At 41.5% G+C, this 16,370-nt stretch overlaps 2 protein-coding genes across 3 annotated transcripts in view; one reads left to right on the top strand and one right to left on the bottom strand.

The window, feature by feature from the left end:
- Positions 1-1,274: 1,274 nt before the first annotated feature.
- MED28 (mediator complex subunit 28) lies at positions 1,275-11,957 on the top strand. Its single transcript, XM_027544142.1, has 4 exons — positions 1,275-1,471; positions 4,524-4,590; positions 5,307-5,419; positions 6,688-11,957. Exons 1-4 carry the CDS (start codon positions 1,313-1,315, stop codon positions 6,883-6,885), a joined length of 537 nt encoding a protein of 178 aa, XP_027399943.1. The 5' UTR covers positions 1,275-1,312; the 3' UTR covers positions 6,886-11,957.
- The window catches only part of FAM184B (family with sequence similarity 184 member B), a 122,305-nt gene continuing 116,911 nt past the window's right edge, over positions 10,977-16,370 (bottom strand). For both annotated transcript variants that reach the window (XM_027544136.1, XM_027544135.1), the window contains 3 exons: positions 16,227-16,331; positions 15,266-15,465; positions 10,977-13,261 (listed from right to left, as the gene is read on the bottom strand). In XM_027544136.1, the coding sequence (XP_027399937.1) occupies positions 13,168-13,261; positions 15,266-15,465; positions 16,227-16,331 (399 nt within the window). In that variant the 3' untranslated portion in view covers positions 10,977-13,167. The remainder of the gene's footprint in view (positions 13,262-15,265; positions 15,466-16,226; positions 16,332-16,370) is intronic.

Consider the following 16,370-nt stretch of genomic DNA (forward strand, 5'->3'; position numbering starts at 1 on the left):
GGGCATGGCTTGCAGATAGGCGTGGCTTCAGACAGCCGCAAATCCAAGAGAGAAGTGGTTTAGAACACAATAGTGTTAAAAGATAGCCGAAGTTAAGAAATCTAGACTTCAAGTAGCCCTAATGGCCATTGGAAACCCAAGAGTAAAATGCAAAATGTTTCCATTCTATTTTTGGTTTTATAAAATGGTTACATTTTAAGTTAGAACATTAGTTATCTTATAATAGGCTTATTTTTACACCAATATATATTTTTAAAGTCTCCGTTTTAATGCGTACCTTTTAATAGGTAAATATTGACCAATATACCTCATGTAAACAAAAACATCTGGAGTCCTCAAAAATGTTTTAGGATTGTGCCTTGCTATGCCAAGCTGCTTTAGTCTTGTCCGACTCTTTGTCACCCCATGGGCTGTAGCCCGCCAGGCGTGTCTATCCATGGGGATTCTCCAGGCAAGAATACTGGAGTGGGTTGCCATGCTCCAGGGAGTCATCCCCTTACTGAGCTTTAGTTTCCTTCTTGACAATTATCTCTACATGATATCACTCTATATATGTACATGCTTATCCGTCTCTCTCCCACAAAGCAACGGTAAAGTCTCCGAAAGCAGAAAGTTGGGGTGATTACTGTAACCCCCAGATCATTAAATAGAACCTGATTCACAGATGACTCAACAAATGAACTGGATAACCATAAAGTTAGATATAGTGAAAAAGTATTTAGCTTCTGAAAAGATGAATAAGCAAATGTTTTAAAAAAAACTAGCATAGTGACTTTATTTAATGTAACCATAAATATCTAAAGCAAATAGCGACTTAACAATGTTAAGTCGTTTTGTTACCTGTTATCTCCCCAGAAGGAATTCAGGGGATATTTTTCCAGTTTATTCCCCCTACATCCCCAGTGACTGGATTAGTAAGTGGCACACAGTGAAACTCTCAATAAACGTCTGCGGGATGAATGCGCACCTCCCTTCTACCAATGGTTAAAACTGAGCCCAGAGAAAGCGCCAGGGCCAAAGCAATTTCAGGAGTTGAGAGCGAAGGCGGGACTGGTACAGGAATACCTGACTCCGCAGGAGGACGCGCTCCGCTGTACTTACTGATTTCTCCTCTCCACACAACTATGTTAAATCCTACCCTTCAATTCTCAAGGTTAAAGTAAAAGCCAGGTTGCCTGTGAGGCTGGAAACAAAGCACCAAACGAACGGTTTCCCGGGCATCCAACAGACGCCAACACGCCCCGACACTGTCGCATGACCAGTTACGTCACGTGACCAGCGGAACACAGCTCCAGGCACCGCCATTTTAAAAATGGCGGCTCCACTGGGCGGCATGTTCTCTGGACAGCCACCCGGACCTCCACAACCTCCGCCTGGGCTCTTGGGCCAGGCTTCGCTTCTTCAGGCCACGCCAGGCGTTCCGAGAACTTCTAACAGTACCTTGGTGGACGAGTTGGAGTCATCTTTCGAGGTAAGATGAGACGTGGGCGTTTGTGTTCCCAGCCTCCCCGCCCCCGAAAGGCATGCTGCGCGTGCGCAGGTTATCTGTTTCAGCGATATCTCCACCCGCTTACAAATAAGGAAACCGGGTTCAGAGAGCGTAGGTCACTTGCTTTAGTCCGGCCACATCGAGTCGTGGCCGGAATTCTCCTCTAGTAGGCTGCCTGGAGAATCCCATGGACAGAGGAACCTGGCAGGCTACGTGTCCATAGGGTCGCACAGAGTCGGACAATACTGAAGCGACTTAGCACCCAAGCTCAGGCTGGCGAATATGCGTCATCTTGACGTTTCTGGAGGCGCGCAGACTGGAAGTTTGTCTGTACCCAATCGGGGGACACTTCTTGGTTCTCAATAGGTTCTTCCTGTCTCACTCCAGCCTTGGTCCCGTCCTTGAGTATCCTTTCCTGCGTTCCTGCGTGTTACGTGCTCATCCTCTCTAGACTGCAGTGTCCATCATTATGTCCTGTGTCCTTTCCATTGGGCTCCACCCTTAAAGGGTCCTGAGATAGTGGGTCTCTTGGAGCTGATATGGAGTTATTTAAAAGTTACAGTAGGGGAGGTTGGTACTAAGGACTGAGGGAGGAGGAGGAAAGCTGGGGGGTAAAGAGAGAGAGGCAGAGGTGACCCAGACTTTGAGTTTTGCTGAAACTCATGTTCACTTTGGTTGCATATGACAAGTTTTAAGTCAGAATAGTAATAGATGGTGTGTCATCCAAATATTGCCCCAAATGGTAATTATATAAATATGTAATGTTTCCTCCCTCCCACATCCATATACAACTACAACTTGGATATAGTTGGGGTCATCAGTGCCTCACCAGCCTGGGAGATTTTTCTCTTTCTTTTTTTAAATTGAAGTATAATCAACATATACTAGTTTCAGATGTACAACACAATTGGATATTTGTATGTATTACAGTGATCACCACAGTAAGTCTAGTTAATATCTGTCACCATACATAGTTACAAAATTTTTTTTTAAATTACTCTGTACATCCCATACCCATGATTTGTTTATCTATTTTTAAAGATTTATTTGTTCGTTTATGACTTCACAGGGTCTCCTCAGGTCTTCATTGCTTCGCACAGCCTTTTCCAGTTGTGGGGAGCAGGGGCTGCTCTCTAGTTGGGGTGTGCAAACTTCTCATTGCTGTGGTTTCTCTTACTGTGGAGCACCGGTTCTAGGCCTGCGTGCTTGAGTAGATGGGGTGCATGGGCTCAGTAGTTGTGGCGCACAGGCTTAGGTGTCCCATGGCACTTGGGACCTTCCCAGACCAGAGCTCAGACCCATGTCCCCCAGATTGGCAGGTGAATTCTTTACCACTGAGCCAGGAGGGAAATCCCCATGACTTAAATTTATAACTGGAAGTTCCTGCCTTTTAGCTTTCACCCATTTCACTTATCTCATCACCTGTCTCTGGCAACCACCAATCTGTTCTGTATATCTATGAGCTTGGTTTTATTGGTGGTGGTGGTGGTGGTGGTGGTGGTGTTTTTACGGTCCATATATAAGTGAGATCATACAGTATTTGTTTTTCTCCAGCTGACTTACACCCTCGAGGTCCATCCATGTCACAAATGGCAAGATTGGGTCCTTTTTTATGACTGAATGATATTTCAGTGTGTATGCCATAACTTCTTTGCTCATTCATCCATTGATGGACACTTGGGTCGTTTCTATATGTCTCGGCTATTGTGAATAAATACTGCAATGAACATGGGATACAGATACCTTTTTAAGTTAGTGTTTTTATTTTCATCAGCTAAATATTCGTATGTGTATTATGTTTTATTTATCTATTTATTTATTTATATTTTTTAAAAGGGACAGAGGAAACTAAAATTCCTGAGATGAGTTTTCCTCCCGTCCTCTCTGGTGGCTTTGCTGACTCTGAAGGAGCAGCCCCAGCTTTCTTTGCCAGCTTGTGACTGGCTGGCTTCCTGGATGAGATGTTTTCCAGTAGCCACACGTTTCACAAAGCAGGTGCATGCCTGCTACATCCCAAATCCAGTAGGGGTCACCTTTCAAAGTAATACACAGAATGGGCAGTCTGTTTTTCCAATTTCTTGATTGTTAGAGGATTTTCCCTGGAGAAATCCTTTGATTTTTCTGAAGGGTAACTGCAGGCAGGGGAAAGGCTCTCACATTTGGTTGATGGCCTAAATTTGAACCTAGACTTGCCTGCCTCACACCTGCACCTAGTGTAATATGCTTACTAGCAAACTAGGTCCGTGCTTTCCTGAGGTTTGAGATTTCTCTTCCTCAGCCCCCTATCCCCACCCCAGCTCCCATCTGGTTCTCTTTTTGGCCTTTCTGTACTGTGATGGCCCTTCTTTGTCCATTTCCTGAGAGTTACCCTTCCACAGAACTCCTGTGCGCCTAGATCCATGTTTCTTTACTGGGACTTGTTTGTTCGTATAACACCACTTTCTCTTAGGCTGTCCAATCAGTCAGTAACATGTATTTATTGAGCATCCACATTGTGCCAAACAGTAAGACAGGCAAAATTCCCAGCTGCTAGTGAGGCACAGCTAATAATGAACTGAGAGAATGGCACAATATCAGTTAACCAAGTTAAAAACAATAAAGCAGGGCTTGAGGTTGGAGCATGAGCAGGAGGGACACCATTTTGAAAGAGTAGACAGGGATAGCCTCTGAGGAGGTGACAATTGATGTGATTCCTGGATGTGTGATGATAACGTGTCATGTAAGCATCAGAGGGAGGGGCTACAAATGGGACTGGAGTAGGGATCCAGACCTTTGTGTGGAATGAGATAGCTGGGAAAGGAGCAGCAGTGGGAGAGAGACCAGATAGGGGTGCCTGCAAATACCGGCTTCCTCTGTGGGCCCGATCTCAGTTTACCAAGTTTCTTCATTGATACAATGTCTTGTCATTTGGTATGCAAACCCAGAAGCTGTCAACTAATTGAAGGACATCAGGAGAAGTTATTTCTTACTCTAGAGTAAGATTCTTGATGTGTGAATGACATTTTTTTTCTTTTGTGATATTTTGATCACACAGGCTTGCTTTGCTTCTCTGGTGAGTCAAGATTATGTCAATGGTACAGATCAGGAAGAAATTCGAACTGGTAAGAATTCCCTCATTGCTGATTTTACATTTGGTATGTTTCAATCCTGCTGTATCCTGAGAGAACTTTTCCAGGAATAAGATTTGTGTAGTCAATCTATATACTGCTGATTTTTGTTCATGTCACTCAAAATGAACCACTTAAAATCAATGAGCTTTTCATGTTGATACCAAGACAGAGAAGGCCAATAGTGTGTACTGCTTTTAAAGAACTGAGTTTTGTGCTTCCCCCTCCTCGTCCCAAGTTCTGTCCCCAGAGAGGTACTTTTGATGTCTTTGTACTGTGTTTTAAATGTTTAATTTCAACTGGAAATCGTGATGTTAACACATTACTGACCAGAGGGTTTTCACAGAAATGAATGTGTGTGGCTGGTGTTTTGTTATGTAAGCGAAGACTGAAACATCTCTGGTCAATAACATTTGGGTAACGAAAGACATTTATATGTCCCTGGTCAATGGGTTGTTAATTGCCGGATCTCTGCATTGTCTTTCTTTGGAAGAACTTTGTACTGTTGGTAGGTCTCTTATTCACTTGATAAATGCACGGATTATCTGCTATTTAATGTTGGTTACATAGGAGGTTGGTGGTCAATATTATTGCTGTGAGCAAGATTAGAACCCCTGATCCCATCTGATATTCTGACTGTTCATTTATGAGAGAGATATATGTGTCTAGTGTTTTTCTTAATTTAATATTTTGGTCTTTTTTTTTTTAAGGTGTTGACCAGTGTATCCAGAAATTCCTGGATATTGCAAGACAGACAGAATGTTTTTTCCTACAAAAAAGATTGCAGTTATCTGTCCAGAAACCAGAGCAAGTTATCAAAGAGGTATAAGCTCAGCTTTCTTCCCAAGTTTAAGGAAGAACAAATGTTGTGAAAATTCCATTTACACTTAAACTGAGGTGCTCCATTTGCCAACTAGTTACAGTGGGGCTTCATAGCTTGAGTGTAAAATGTTGGTTGTCAGTGTTCATGACAACCTGGACCTTAGGGGTGGGGGTGGAAAGCAGGGCTTCAAACAGAACAGCCTTTACTTGTTTCATACATTAGTTTCTGTGGAAGATTTTTCTTTAAAAAAAAAAGTTCTACTGCTTGAAAATGTTGAGAAGCCATTAATGTAGATGATAAGCTCATGTTGGACAGAAACTAGTCTGTGTCCCTGGTGCCTTATATACAGGAAGGATTCTAGGCAATTTTGTTCAAGGAATCAAAAAGTCAGTGTTCGTTCCAGGCTCCTTGAAACTCAAGACTTCATTTATCTCAGTTGTTTGAAACCAGAATCTTGGAAATATATTGAGGTTGTCATTAATGGCATTTTGTGGGTTGGGCCAGGGTCTGCTCCCTGCAGTGTGGAAGAGAAGAATCTTCTTGCCCCGAACAGCAATTCCTTCAATGGAAAAAACTAAATTAGAATCATTATTTTCTAATAATTTTTAAAGTAACTTCTCCCACAAGCTGAGCAATCAGTCAAAATGTTTTTATTCTTTGATACCAGCTATTAAGAAGGTGAATGGTAAGAAGATGATATTCCTGTAATTCACCATATGAAATCATTTCCTGATTTGAATACCTGAGTGATACGTATGTTCAAGGCCAGGTCTTAATACAGAATTTTAATACTGTTATTCATTAAAAAAAACTCTTAAAAATTAGGGTTTACTACTTCATAATCTGAAATGATAGAATGGTAGCTGTGAATTCTTTTAAAACAGTTAATATGTGTTTCAGATCCTCAAGTGTTTAGATTCTTCTCACAGTAGGCTTTGGATATAGAAATGTTGGGTGCCCAGAGGCCAGGATAAAAAAGAGACTGATTTTTTTTTTGGCTGCCCTTTGGTACTTTGGAATTTTGTGACTTGTTGTATTACTTATTAAAAGAACATGAATTAGAAGTAACTCAGTGTTAAGCAGGCATCTTTCGTGGAAAGAGTTGCTTTGGGTTATTCAATTATGCAGCTAAGCAGAGTAATCGGCCTAGTATGGCTTAGTTGATTCTGTTTTGAATTTACTTCTTAGCGCTGTTAACTAATCAGGAATTACATTCATTTTTCATGAGTTTGCTCTGACTTTATTGCTTTGATTGCTTTCATTTGTAGGATGTCTCAGAACTAAGGAATGAATTACAGCGAAAGGATGCTCTGGTCCAGAAGCACTTGACAAAACTAAGACATTGGCAGCAGGTGCTGGAGGACATCAACATGCAGCACAAAAAGCCAGCCGACATCCCCCAGGGCTCCCTGGCCTACCTTGAGCAGGCGTCTGCAAATATCCCTGCACCAATGAAGCAAACCTGAGGAAAGGCACCCGAACACTAGCTGGTGCCGGAGTCAGCCCAAACACTATTTCACTAAACATCTCTTCTTGTAGACTTGACATTTTGGGAGAACTCTTTGCCAGAGAATGAGATGATTTTTGTTTTGTGCTCTCACCTAAAATTTGCCCCCTATTTTTGTAAGTGTTATTTCTTGAGTACTTTATAAAATGCTTATTGCTGTGGTAAACCAAGTATATTGTCTTTAGCAAAGTTTAAGACTGTTAGTGTGATGCTGTTTACAGATTTCTTTTATGTTGTTTTTTTTTAATGCTTGCTTTTATATTGTTTTTATTTTTGTATGACTCAATCTCTCTGTATTTCCAGTTTTAGATTAGTTTGTATGATATGATCTGAGCGCATATCAGATGATGAGGATTTTGGTTGTAGGCTTTTGTGGTAATTTACTGTTCAATGGCAGTATATAAAAATATGCAACTTTTCTGTTTTTCAAGACTTTGAACTACCTCAAGAAGAGGAGTCTAATGCACAGTGTAAAACTTCCAGAGCCTCACAGTGAGAATATTTTATAAATAGATCAGAAGAGGAAGAGGATTATAATATCGTAGCTTAGTGTAGTGACTGTTACTGTACTGCAGTAACCTAATGCTTTAGAAATCCGGTAGTATCCTTAAATTAATGTTGACTTTTATTTGGGGTAAGTTTATCTTTTGTGTAGTGTTTATTTACCTTTGGGGTGCAGTGGTGGGAGCAGTGATAATGCCAGTGATGTTCACTTCTGCAATAATGAATCAGTTTAACACAGTGGACCCTGCTCTCAACAGAGGCATTGGTGAATATGAACTTGCTGTGATCATCTCTTGAGTTTTAAGTTTTGTGTGTTCTGCTCTTTTGGAGCAGATTTTTTTATTAACAAAGGTTCTTGCTAATGGTGTTGATTCCAGAGGACTAGGACCTTGAAGTGGGAGGTGGGCTGCAGGGTGCATAGGAGACTCGGTGTTGGGAAGATACCTAACCCTCTGTTGGCCACAAAGGCCATCTCAGTTTCTCTGTTGAACTGTTGTTGAGAAATACAAACCAGCATTGTGCCCTGTCTCCTTAGATAAGGCTTTCCTTTCTCTGTTGTTTACAGTCCCTCATTAGATTACACCCCATCACCCACAACCCGTGCAGCACTGTCTTCTGAACAGGCAGTACTTCTGTGACTCAGTGTCTTGGCTGACTTTGTTTTCTCTGGTCTTGAAGGCCCCGCCCCACCCACCTTGACATCCACTCAAGTTTCCGTCTGGCCTGGATGCCACCTGGTCTCCACAGCCTCTGAAGGCCCTCCATCACATCCCCAGGACACAGGACCTCTTGTTTCTTCTGCCAGCGTTGCTTGGTTCTCCCTCTGGGGTTAGTGATCTGTCTCTTTGTTCTCATGAAAAGTAGGCATTATTCCCCTCTGAATATAGAGGGACCATGTGTTATTTTTTATACGTAGTACTTGTTTTCCTGTGCTTTCGTGTATGGTACATAGCCTGAGGCCAATGAATTCCTTCAGTCAGAGTGTATAGGTAAAGCTTTTAAAAGTTGTTTTTAATCACATTATCTGATTTCAAGGTTGTTAACCTGATCACCTTATGCCAGTCAGAAACTCTGATTGGCAGCTTTAGATTTCTTGATTAAAAACCTAACCGATAACATTTTAGACATTCTTTCAGTAATGAAGAGGTTCTTAGTGAAAAGTTCAGAAACTGTTCTATTTGGTCCTTACTAAAAATATTTTGAATTAATGTGTGTACCAGTTATTACGATTTCTTTACTAAATTCAAAAAGTTTTCTGTCAATAACGTTTCACTAAATATCTTTTTCATTTTTCGTGATGTATTTTCCTGGTCACCTAACACAGAATACCCTCTAGGATGCTGCCTCCTTCGAGCAGAAAATAATGAGGTATCAGCTGGGATTTCTCTCACCTTCTCTCAAGGGATGACAGACCCACCCACATTTTGAGGGCATCTTTATTCCCTTCCTGTTCTATCTGCTGAAGCATTTACACTGTGTAAGACAAGGCTTTCCTCAAGTGATGTGAGGCCAGGCCAGTTGCCTTCTGCTGGATTTAACCCGTTGGGGGCTCTGGTCTGCAGGTCACTCCCTGCAGCTCAGTGTTCTTGGTCTCCCATCTTCAGCATTCCCTTCGTGATACTTGAGCACCACCCGGTTGCCTGGCCCCTCATTCGGTCTCCAGCTCCTCCACATACTCTCACCTGCTTCACTTTGACACTTGATCATCTTTTTTTGAACTCATTCTCTTTAACACATCTTAAATTTTCTCTTTCCTCTTCTGCCCAGCCTATAAATGTCGACATTCCTAAGGGTTTGGTCACGGGCCTCTGGAGGCCACGAAGGAGCCCTGCTCAGTTTTCTCAAAGGCCTTGCTCTTCGCGGATATGACAGGCGTGGTGGGGTAGTGGAGCCACGTTATTTCTGCCCAACACAGACTTCTTTAATGGGCAGTCAGTCCTTGCTCTGAAGCTCCTCAGCCTGACCAAGGCTTTTTCTCCTAACTCTCCTGCTATCTAAGCTTCTTGCCCAAATCTTCTTGGCTCTCTCTACAGGTGTCAACTCTGTATCAAAATATGAAGCCTTTTCCTGCCTCCTGCCTCCTCCCCTTAATTCGACACAGGTGTTTCTCCTGAGACACGGGGAGACTTGGCCCTGACATCAGACACTGATTCAGCACTGCTGGGCTGTGTTATTCTCCTGTGAGACAGAAGCAGTCTAAGGGAACCAGCCTCCTAGACAAAGCTGCTCTGAGACCATGTTAGAGTAAAACAAACCACTTCACAACTCTGTATAAGCACAGGAAAAAAGAAGGGTCACACTGCCACCCCTCAAATACCAAACATTGTCCTGGCTTAAAAACAAAGTGACTGCAACTTTATTTTTTAACCATTTGCAGCCATTTATCTCTAGTCGGCCTTCACTGTTGCTGTTCAGTGGCTAAGTCATGTCCAACTCTTTGCAACCCCATGGACTGCAGCATACCAGGCTTGCTTGTTCTTCACTATCTCCTGGAGTTTGCTCAAACTCCTGTCCATTGAGTTGATGATGCCATCCAACCATCTCATCCTCTGTCATCCCTTTCTCCTCCTGCCTTCACTCTTTCCCAGCATCAGGGTCTTTTCCAATGAGTCAGATATTCACATTAGGTGGCCAAAGTATTGGAGTTTCAACTTCAGCATCAGTCCTTCCAATGAATAATCAGGGTTGATTTCCTTTAGGATTGATTGGTTTGATCTCCTTGCTGTCGAGGAGACTCTCAAAAGTCTTCTCCAGCACCAAACTTTGAAAGCATCAATTCTTTAGCACACAGCTCTCTTTATGGTCCAGCTCTCACATCTGTATATGACTACTGGAGTAAGATAAGATCCAGTCATAGAGTTTCCTCTGCTTTCTGACAGCATCCAATTTGGAATGAAGCCCTGCTCTTTTAGAATCTTCTTGAAATTATCCAGTGCCAAAATCTTACAATAGGATCTTTCTGAAACACTTTCTGAGAAGCCCCATGATTTTTCATGATGGACATTCTCCCTCTGTTCCAACAAATAAAAAACCCAACTCATTCAACTATAGCTAGGTTTCTGGTGGTCTTTGCTCCTCCAGCTGTCTCAGTGTATGCCTCCTGGAGGGCCTGACTGACATGTTGCTGTGAGCACAGTCTGAGAGAATCGACAGCGGGGGAGGCTGGAGACTGGCTCACTCACTGTCCAACTGGCAGGAAGATCCATCCTGAGTGGGATGTGAGTTCCAGTTACCAGCACAAGAGGGTGGCCTCATTGAGGATTTTACCAGTGCTTCCCTGGGCAAGTTTCCCAGTGGAAGGGAACTTTTGTCAATGCACAGATTCAATGTTGCATATAAGAACGGTGGAATTGGCTGGTTAACACTCCACTGTCTTGACTCAGCAAAGGGACAATGACAGAATAACTGTTTAATACTCAAAGGCCTCTATGAGTTCCTGGAGCATCTTTGGTTTTCCCCTGCAGGGGGAGAACAGACAGCTGAGGAGCTAGTTGGAGGCAGCAGATCAAAACCAGCGTTGCACCTTGGGGATGATGGTGGAGATTAGTGCTCTTCTTAGAAACCTGAAGGATGCTAGGAAACTGGTCCCAGTCATAGCTCTGTTTACTTTTCCAGACTTGCCCTTGCAGAATCCAGGCAGAGGCTGGAGACCGAGTATGTAGCAAGTAGCCTCAGTTGCACCTGCTGTTGCACTGATACTGGAGCACTAAGGGCTCAGGTGTGCAGTGTGCAGCTGCTGGTTGCACAGCTTCACTCTTTTCTCCCCCAGCTAAGAAGCAGTTGGCAACTGGGAAATGTTCCTTTCCAGGTTTGTTCCAGGAATACATTAATTCCTCCTCTCTGTTATAATATAGCCTAAAGAGATACCCTGTTTTTCCTCCTACGTCAATTCTGAATCAGTTCATTTCTCTTCATGTCTGCTGTTAACCTCCAAGTCATCCCCATTATCTCTAATATTATCTATCAATATTATCTAGGGTACAGAGAGGTAGAATTTCATTCCCTGCTGGTGAAGGTGTAAATTGCTAGAAATTTTTGGTAATTTGGTAGTATTACACAGAAAGCCTAGGCATATCCTTTGATGCTTTATTTCAATACTCAAGGAATATATCCTAAAGAAAAAATGATAGATGCATGCCAAGATGTACTTAGCAAAGATAATTTTTGTGTATAATCTTAAAATTTAGCATGATCTTTTAGTCACATGCAACGAGTTAAAACTGATGTGGGGACTCAATAAAATTCTATCTCTGTAGCATATGTTATGCTGAATTAAATAGCCTCCTTTGTTAGTCATCATGGGAAAATACTTCAACAAAAATAGAACTACCTGTATGTACTCTTTTTAAAACACAAAACACTATTCTATAATGTTCACTTTAAGCATGAAATAAAACTAAAAAATACTTGATACTGAAAAGTAACAGGACATGTTACACGGACGGAAACAAGTATATGCATTTAAAAAAAGTATGTTATTGGGCTACATGTTTTAATTAGGTAGTAAATTTACTTTCAAATTGTGAATCTGAGTTGTAATTGCATTTCTCTCAAAATGACCCAAGTGCATGAGCAGCTACATTTTATTGGAGATGATCTGACTGAGGTTAATGTGAACTCCCTGTTTCCAAGTTCAGCCTTTGTATAATTTCACCTCTGAAAAATCAATACAAGTCACAACCATTTTTATTGCCCAGTTTAAAGTTCTATTCAAAGAGCAAAGATTTGACAGTGCATGGAATAGACAACTGTTTATAGGCCACCTGCTGGGCCAGCACCAAAGGATTGAGGATATATTTTTCCCACTGAAAGTTGTATTGAGTTTGTTAAATTGCAGTGCTCGATCAGAGGATCAGACAACTCAGCATGGACTGACAGCAAGGTCAGCACTGAACGGCCATTCCCAGTTCCCTTTAATCTACTGAGCATCCATGCGATGGGGAAACAACACACCACGAGGCAAGACTATAGGTTCAGTAGGTCTTTGACTTCAAAGAACAGATAATCTAGAAACTGTCACAATCCAGCTGATGCCACAGTCGTTGAGGTTGAGATGTATGACAGGGTCAGGCTCCGTTATTCACAGAAAAATCCTGGCAAAGCTTAATTACAATTCATGATTAGAATTATTACCCATATTTTGTTTAAACCTCAAAAAGCCCCTTTGAGGTAGGTGTTACACCCTCTGTAATCTTCATATCCTGGACCTAGGAAGTCAAAATATTTGATCCAACTATGCCAATGTCTGCTATAGTCCATTACTAGTAGTTTGGTTTGGTTTTTAAAAACTGGCTTTCCTGGTTATTCTGAGCTTTGTTTTATTCCCCTTCCTATTGAGGTTACGTGTGCATTTTGGAGTTATTTACATAGAAACACTTTAAAGTGAAGATCCTGGGAAAAATGAAACCACTTTCAAAGTAGACCATGGAAATCACAAAGTCTGATATTCCACAAGGTGGTGTGCAATCTTATGGACACTAGAAATATCATGTACAGGTCATCAGTAACATTAATGATATTTCCCTCTGGGTGCTTTCTGACAACACTGGCTTGTTTCATCTTATTATCACAATGAAACAGTATGAAATGTTAATGTAAGAATTTGTTTTAGCTATATATGTAAATCATATTACAAGCAAGTTATTTGGTTGGTTGGCTTTTTAGTTCATTCCTTCAGTCAGGTGTTTCAAAAGAAATGTTTTTCAAATATCCTCTTTATGCGATCCCAAGGATCAGTTTAGAAGGAAAAGTATTTGGTAAACCATTCCTGGTGTGCTGAACCTTGCTTCTGTTGGGCTTCTTTGGGTTGGGCTGTATCATCATCTTGTGTCCTAAAAACAAACAAGTTTTCTTAGATGGTTTTGAAAATTATTCAGTAAACAACTTAATATGCCATCATCTTTTCAGGGAAAGATAACTACCACTTTACTCTTAAAAAGATATAGAATGTGATGGGTTGATACTGGTAGCTAGAAACAAGTTGTGAAGGATGAAGATGAGGAGAGAGCATCTAATTCCATTGTGGAAACAATGCTCTCCATTATTTCACTTAAAATGAATGAGGCATATTTTGCAACATTTACTATTTAAAAGAAAAAATATATATATAGGCTGAGCTGGGTCTTGGTTGCTGATGGGGGCCTTCTTTAGTTGTGGCAAGCGGGGCTACTCTGTAGTTGCAGCGTGCGGGCTTCTCACTGCAGTGGCTTCTCTTGTGGTGCTCGGGCTTAGCTGCCTCATGGCATGTGGAATCTTCCCAGACCAGGAACCGAACCCGTGTCTCCTGCACTGGCAGGTGGGCTCAACCTCTGGCTCCCAGAGAAGTCCGAAACATTTACTATTTATTTCAGGCACAAATTAAATAATAAACCCCTTTCAAAAAAAAGTAAAAGAAGAAATGGTTAATGAATATAAAATTACACTTATGGCCTCTTCAAAAGTTACCTAATGTGCTCTGGCCTTTCAGTGAGGCTGTGAAATTAGTCTAATAAACTGAAAAAGAGAGATGATAAGTAAGTACAGTGTGTACCTATCTGAAAAGTCTCTATCTGTACTTGTGAAGCTTCTTATAAAACAGTGGGAACACAGCTTTAGAAAGGTGTGTGATAATGAGATGAACAGTGGCCAGGATCAGGCTGGCTCTGGCTCTGGCAGTTAATAGACCATGTGCTTGGGATTCTAGGCCTCAGTGTCCTCAGCTTCGAAACAAAGGGCTGGACTTGCTCAATGACTGGCAGGGGGTCCTTCCAGCTCCACATTCATTTTTGTTCATAGTCTTGGGCAGGCAGGGCCTTTGGAAAAGGAACATTTCAGAAGAGGCCTCTTCTGAAAAGCAAACTCAAGAGTCCATAATTCAAGATTTAGCTCTGAACAAAAATTGGGCAAGAAGGAAAATCAATAATAGGGGAAATCACACATTTCTGGAAGAGAAGCATGCTGTAAGGGTTTCTGGAAAACAAAGCAGTATCAGAGAGCACCATACGTGATCAACCAAACCCACAGATTAAGAATAAAATTACAAGATTATATAATGAATATTGAGAAATAACCTTTTAATAATAGTGGGAAATTGCTGAATAGTTCTATGCCAAGTCTTGTGCTGAGCATGTTCTATGGATTAATTCCTTTAGTTTCACATGAATCTGAAGAGGTAAGTGGTATATTATCTTCATTTTAGAGGTGAGGAAACAGAGATGTCAAGTGAGCTGCCCAAAGCCACACAAGCTAAGAATGAGGAGGACCAGAATTTGAATCCAGACTCAAGGCCAGATGATGACAGCCCATTGTTTGTGTGAACCACTCTGAAGTCATTGGCTAAGTGATTCAGTGTCCCCTGTCTACTCATCCATGGAAAAGAAAAAAAAAAAAAAAGGTTTTCTGGAATTTGTTATCAGGAATAGTATCTCTTCTAAAGAATGACCTATTTCCCTTCTCATAGATAATCTTTCTTTTTGGCTGAGTTGCAATTTGTCCAAGGCAAGGCTTGTTTTGTTATTCTTTGTATCAGCCCAAATGCTGGGTATTTAACAGGTGCCAGAAAGGAATTCTAATTTCCCTCTTGTCTACAGAAAAATGGAATAATAGCTTTGGCCCTCTGCGTGCATGCTGAGTCACTTCAGTAGTGTGTGACTCTTTGCAACCCATGTATTATAGTCTGCCAGCCTCCTCTGTCCATGGGATAATCCAGGCAAGAATGCTGGAGTGGGTTGCCATGCCCTTCTCCAGGAGATCTTCCCAAACCCAGGGATCAACCCCACCTCTCTTACGTCTCCTGCGTTGGCAGGAAGGTTCTTTGCCACTAGCACCACCTGGGAAGCCCAGCTCTGGCCCCCTACCTTGTGGCAGTTTGCACATCTAGAGATGGCGTGGGTTTGTAGGGCCGGCCACAGCTGGGACCTGGGTCCAAGCTGGGTGACTTAGTTATCGGAGGGGCATTGATCCTGGAGCTCAGGTCACCACTCAGAAAGTTCTTAGCATAGGAAGCGAGGTTTGGCACACTGACCACTCGGCTGGGCACTTCCTCCATCTTCTTTTTCTGTTGGTGTTAAAAGAAAGGCCTGTTAGTGCCACCTAAAAGAAGCATTATTGTAAAAGTAGGTAAGCCTGCCATGCCAGAATTATGTGAGCCAGAGACAATACTTTTATTTATATATTGCATGTTGTTGTGCTTTAAAAAAGGTTCACAATCTCTATCCAAAACTTCTGGCAGCAAATGTATGTTTTCATTTAAAGTTTTTAGATTTTAAAAGGCACCCTCAGCAGAAGCTGGCCCACACTGTCCTCAAATACATTAATATTTCTGGAGTGAACCTTATATTTTGTCACATGAAGAGGGATATATAAAAATTATAAATGAGCTCACATGAATTCAACTGGAGGTAATGAATTACCAAAAAATAGAAACTTTTTAGTGCTTTAGGATTTTGTGATAGCAGATGAGAAATCTGGATGTGACTATTCTCACTGTAATACATTGCAAAAATATAAAAGGAAAAAAAAGGTGAAGTGAAGGATTCTTGCCCTTCTCCTTCCTATCACCAAGATATAGCCACTATTAGTAGTGACACATATATAAAAAGTTTGGAAAATTTAAAAAACTCATAAAAATTATACATAATCTGCCTTGTCAGATATAAACAGTTTGCTAGTAATTTGTACTATCTCCTGAGGGTCTTATTTTCAATGAATATTTCTCTAAATGAATGCTAGACTGTTGATAAATAAGCTACCATTATCTTTGGGAAAATGAAGCCAGCAGAATTATGTGATGCATTGGAACCAGTAGGACCAATTTACCTTCATGGAAGGGGTCAAATACCCTGGGTGAGGATTGAAAGAGAAGGATCGATTCCGATGGGACATTGCGCTGGGGAACGCTGCATAGTGAAATCTTCTCTCCTCCTGGAAAAACAATACGACTGAGTCTAAATGAGCCTAACT

The sequence above is a fragment of the Bos indicus x Bos taurus genome, chromosome 6 (assembly GCF_003369695.1).
Source record: "Bos indicus x Bos taurus breed Angus x Brahman F1 hybrid chromosome 6, Bos_hybrid_MaternalHap_v2.0, whole genome shotgun sequence".
Lineage (NCBI taxonomy): Eukaryota > Metazoa > Chordata > Mammalia > Artiodactyla > Bovidae > Bos > Bos indicus x Bos taurus.

Bases quoted from the DNA above. Each gene is read 5' to 3' on its own strand.
- MED28 (XM_027544142.1), top strand. From the start codon at position 1,313: ATGGCGGCTCCACTGGGCGGCATGTTCTCTGGACAGCCACCCGGACCT. The intron at 4,591-5,306 runs GTAAGAATTCCC...TTTTTTTTTAAG, and splicing joins TCAGGAAGAAATTCGAACTG to GTGTTGACCAGTGTATCCAG. The intron at 5,420-6,687 runs GTATAAGCTCAG...TTTCATTTGTAG, and splicing joins CAGAGCAAGTTATCAAAGAG to GATGTCTCAGAACTAAGGAA.